At 44.6% G+C, this 5,447-nt stretch overlaps 1 protein-coding gene across 1 annotated transcript in view; it reads left to right on the top strand.

The window, feature by feature from the left end:
- Positions 1-760: 760 nt before the first annotated feature.
- Positions 761-5,447, top strand: part of LOC143037370 (uncharacterized) — a 108,469-nt gene continuing 103,782 nt past the window's right edge. The window contains exon 1 of the mRNA XM_076205508.1: positions 761-2,224. Within this exon, the coding sequence (XP_076061623.1) occupies positions 2,122-2,224 (103 nt within the window). The 5' untranslated portion in view covers positions 761-2,121. The remainder of the gene's footprint in view (positions 2,225-5,447) is intronic.

Genomic DNA, 5,447 nt, shown 5'->3' on the forward strand with positions numbered 1-5,447 from the left:
TGGGGAGGATTGGGGACCACGGTGTTTTGAATTCCTGAAGACACGAATCATCAAAGTAAGTCTGTTATCGAACGCTCTTTGTCTGTGTTGATGGGCGTGAAAGGGCGTTGCCGGCTATGGGTGTGGGCGTGGGAGATGGGTTTTCAGCGTACCTGAAAGAAGTACAGCGGTGAAGATGTGAGGTGTAGTTTTGAAAAAAGGAGAAAGAAAAAAAAGACCCAAAAATGAAACAAGTGTTTTTGAATGTGAGTGTCTGTGACCAAGCCTCCGTTTCCTCTACGTGTTCGAGAATATAATTGTGTAGTCGAGGAGTGAAGCGGCAACGAAAAAAAAATAATAAAGAAAAAAGAAAAAAAGAAAAGAGTTTATTTTTTTTTGTATAGTACTGTGGTTACGAACAAAGGCCCGAAAAATCCTTTATATTCCACCCAGGCCACGTCCCAAGCATTCCCTGACCTTAGTCAAGGTCGGTGGTACTAAGGGCTTCCCTTCCCGAGCCTTGGATGAAACTGGAGGAGGACTTTCCACAAGGAACAGTAAGAGAATTGAGAAGATAAACATCAATTGATCAAACATTGGCGTATCTGGAATGTCGTGCTTTAAGGAGGATCCTCCAAAGATCGACGTAACCCACCAGAGAAACCCACGCTAAGTGGTCGCGTTATGAAGAGTCTCGAAGGAGGAGGAGGAGGAGCCGAAGAAGAGGAAGAAGTTGGAGAAGGAGGAGGTGGGGGAGGAGGAGGAGGTGGTGGTGGTGGTGGTGGTGGTGGAGTAGGCGAAGTGTCTCCAACACAGAGAGTGGATTCTGGAGAGTGTTTGAGTGTGAGGGAGGTTCCGGAACGGAAGTAGGAAAAGAATGGGAAGATGTGGAGACGCGAAAGCGTAAAGGGACGTCATTTGTAAACTGTCCACCCTTGATCAAGGGAGAGGGTGGCGGGGGAAGGATCACAGGAAATTATAAAGGAAATGAAGTTCGAGTGGACAAAGTGTTGCTGAAAACAAAATGGACGACAAAGGATTTAGTAAAAAGGGCTCAGAAAATGGAAGTGTGAAAAAGAAAGGAAATGGCGACTGGAAATAGTGGTAAGGAAAAAGGTGTAAGTAAAACAAAATGGACGACGTAGGACTTGGTAAAAAGGACACAGAAAATGTTCGCGTAAGTAAGGAAGGAAATGGTGACTGGAGAAAATGATAAGGAAAAAAGTGTAAGTGATAGAAATGAAGCCGAACGGACGAAATGATACTTGAAATGAACAAAGGACATAACGAGATACAAAACAATATTAAAAGTGTGAAAGTATAAAGGGGAGATGATAGCAAGAAAAAAAGGTCTAAAAAGGTCATAGCGGAGATAGTAAGTGAGGACAGGATGTAATCGGTAAAAGGACATTGGAAAAAGGTTTGAATAAATAAAAAGGGTAATAGAGAAGAAATAAAAACGCAAACGAAACGTGACAAAGGACGGGGAAGAAATGGAAAGAAGACATTGCGAGAATACAAAGGAAGAGTGAACGAAAAGAGGAAAATGAGAGCAACAAAGAGCAAGAGAGCACAAAGAGAGCAGTGGACTTTGAAAGCTGGAGTCTGCCATGCTTGACAAAGGACAAGCAATATTAAAGGATATTTGTCCAAAGACAAGACGTATAGATTGTTAAAGAGGGAAAGGGAGAAAGAGAGAGGGAGGGAGGGAGAGAGAGAACATAAATAGAAACAAGGAATTACTAAGAAAGGGGGAGAGATGGGAAATATATAAAAGTGAAAATATAGCACAAGAACGAGAGAAAGAAATAGTTGGAATATGAAAATACAAAGAAAACGAGGGACGTAAGAAAACGGAAGTGAAGAAGGAAGGAAGGAATTCAAGAGAAGGAAGAGGAGGAGGAGGAGGAGGAGGAGGAGGCGAAAGAGAAAACGAGCTTATGAAATAAGAAGACTCAGTAGAGAAGAAAAAAAAAGAAAAAAAAATATTTTTGGGAACCAAAATATTTTGAAAAAAAAAGTGAAGAAGAAGGGAGAGAAGGAGGAGGAGACGAAGTGTACAGACAAAAGAAGGAATAGCGGAAGAGGAAAAGGAAACGGGTGATAAATTGGAGGAGGAAGAGGAGAAGAGAAGAAGGAAGAATGACCATGACTGCCCGAAGGACGCCCTTGTACCCTCTCGCCGAGGAGGACCTCGAGGAGACCGTCTACATGCTGGACGAGGAGCCTCAAGATGAGGACCAAGGTAAGGAGGAGGACGAGAAGGAGGAGGACGAGGAGGAGGAGGAGGAGGAGTACATCAGCGTAGTCACCTTATGAGGATGAAACGTTTATTGAAACTACAAGCGTTTCTCTTGTTGAAGCTTTTACAAGCCTTTTTTCGAGTTTCAGTAATGTACTTGAAGAGGGTTCAACAAGCGAAACATTGTGTCTTTAATAAACGTTTAATAAACGTTTCATCCTCCTCTGACCCATTTTGTCGCTAATTGCCATTTTACACCAGAAGGAAGGGTGCATTTTCCCCCGACGATCACCATCGCTTCTATCCTTGGGGGATAGTCTCGTGCTGAAGAGGTATAATCGTAGAGATTGAAAGAGGGTAGTAGAGAGATCAATAAGTCAGTTAGTAGAAATTGAAAGTAACCATCTGAAGGAGGTAGGGGGTCGTGTGACCTCATGTGACCCAGGCAGCAGCAGGGTCAGACTTCCCACATCAGTGTAGTGTGGATTCTTTGTTTAAATTTTGATTTAATTATTTTCCTCGGGACTAGTCCGAGAAAGGCTTTGTGTGTGTGCGTGTTTGTGTGTGTAAGAGAGAGAGAGAGAGAGAGAGAGAGTGTGTGTGTGTGTGTGTGTGTGTGTGTGTGTGTGTGTGTGTGTAAGAGAGAATGAGTGAGAGTGTGTGTGAGGGAGACAGAGTGTGTGTGTGCGTGTGTGTGTGTGTGTGAGAGAGAGAGAGAGAGAGAGTCCGTGTGTGTGAGAAAGAGAGAAAGAGAGAGGGAGGGGAGGGAGAACTTGTGGGTCATTATTCCACTGTCAGGAAAATTGGAGTGAGTGAAAAGTAGGAGGGAGAAGATGGAGGAGAGGCGTCTGTGGGTGGGGGGTGGGGGGGGAGTGGGGGATACTCAAACTAAGGAGATTTGGAGCAACTTTAAAGTACAGTCGTGTCCACAAGTTCTCTTGAGGCTTTGTACACAAATCTAACTTTGTATTTATTTATTTGTTTGTTTTATTATTGTCATCTTTTTTATGTTTTTATCTTGTGTTGATAGTGTAACGTATTTCCTTGTGTGGATAAGGGCATAGAAAATATTTTGATAGATATTGTATCTGCGTAGTAAAATTATATTTTTTCTAATGCCACAACGTAGAACTGCCAAGTGTAGGCCTTATGGTTTCTTGCAGTCTCTCCTTTCTTTTGTCCTTGTGTAAGAGGAGGGGCAGGGTTGAGGGAAAGAGTGGTGTGTGGTGAAGGTATGTGGCAGAGAGAGGAGGAAGAGAAGGAGGACAAGGAAGACGTGGTAACCAAGAAGGGAAGAAGATAAGAGATATGGAGTGGGGAGGGAAGACGAAGGAGGGGAGAAATAAAATAAAAAGAGAAAGAAACTGGAAAAGAGAGGAGATGAGGGAGAAAGAGGGAAGGACTAAGAGGAGGGGGGAGGGAATGAAGAAGATTGTGAGGGCGACGGGGGGAGGAGGGAGGAGGGGGAAAGCGAGGGGGGGAGAGAGAGAAAGTAAACAAAAGAGAAAGGAAAGGGGAAACCCATGTAAAGTGGACTTAACTAAAGGACCTGAGGGACTCCAAAGGAGAGGGAGTTAGAAAGGGGGAAAGGAAGAGGAGGAGGAGGAGGAGGAAGAGTGTATTGTTAAGCCAGAAACCCTTGTTCGGACCAAGGAGGAAGAGGAGGAGGAGGAGGAAGAATATGGGAGAGGAGGGCGAGGAAGAAATGGATTCTAAACACAAAGGGCCGGGTTTTTTTTACTTCACCAAAGCGTTGGGTCTGTTGCCACACAGTCTTGAAGGTCTGATATTATGTGTTTAATCATCAAGACTGATAGTAGGTCTGTCTTGCATATACACTTTCAACTTTTTTTTTTTTTTTTTTTTAATAGATATCCCTGAATTGATGGAGTACATATAAGGCAACTCAAAAACTAGTTATATCAAAGAAAATTATATTCGGTCTCAAAAAGAATTTTGTAACAGTGGGGGTAAGGGAGGGGATGGGCCAAAAAATAGAACGAAAATGAGGAGGAGGAAGAGGAGGTTGTTAAGGAGGACCCCGAGGAGAAACTTTGAGGGCGAGGTACTACACCCGAAGTACTTCAACCTCTTGTAGTAGTAGTAGTAATAGTAGTAGTAGTATATTGACGTGGTGAGTTTGTTTCGACCTTACTTCACATGGCACAGTCCCGAGTTCGCTCCTCCCCCTTCCCCCCCACCGGGTACCGGTAACTGCCACTCTCTAAGCTCAAAGGGCACAGGTGGCGACTTCGGCCGCAGCTAAGCGCCTCCCGGCGAAGTTAATGAGCGGGGTCTGATTCGTCATTGTTTTGGATCACGGGTTGGACTCGTGATCGACATACGTTACCCTTCCGTATGAGAGCTCAGACCTTATATACATGGCCCGATCCACGGGTAATGTTGTGTCTTTACACACACACAAATACACATACACATACACGCACATACATATACATACGCACACACACACACACATACATACACACCTCTCATGGCGCTGTGGTTAGAGCTCTGGCCTGCCACTACGGAGGTCCGGGTTCGACTCTCGCCCGGGGCTGAAATAATATCAGTATCGCAGCGCTGAGGGGTGTTACTCCAACTCTCGTGGGCGGGGAGTTGGGGGTGTGTGTGTGTGCAAGGTCATAGCATTACCCATAGATCGGACCTACGAGCTCTGAGCTCTCTTCCAGGAGGGAAATAGCTGTCGATCACGAGTCCAACACGTGATCCAAAGACCAAGTGAAAGTGAATACATACATAAAACTCCTTGCCCACCAGAGTTGTGGTGCCGGCCTGCAGTGCTGTGATGGTTTTTAGCCCTGGATGGAGGACTCGAACTCAGATCGTGGAGACGAATAGAATAGCCCGGTGCCACCTGAAGTATAAGGAAGAGGACCAACAGGCAGGGAAGGAAGTCTTCTGTAAAATGGTTATCACACTGAGCTATTTTACTCCGACCTCCGATTAATCGGCGGTACCGCCCACCTCCAGAACTTTTTCCGCCGTAAAATCACTTTGGCAAACTATTTTGTTTTCTCAAATAAATACATAGAATCTTATTTGATATGCTGGAGGAAAAATATTTCCCTCCAGCATATAATTTTCCTCCAGCAGTCGGAGGAAAATAGCTCAGTGTGATAACGCCTTAAGCCTTTGTCTCTCTCACCATAGCCTCAATCCTCCAAATCTCTAGAATCCTTTTCCTAATTAAACAGAATCCCTT

Source organism: Oratosquilla oratoria, chromosome 22, assembly GCF_046742065.1.
Source record: "Oratosquilla oratoria isolate Oo_2021 chromosome 22, ASM4674206v1, whole genome shotgun sequence".
Classification (NCBI taxonomy): Eukaryota; Metazoa; Arthropoda; class Malacostraca; order Stomatopoda; family Squillidae; genus Oratosquilla; species Oratosquilla oratoria.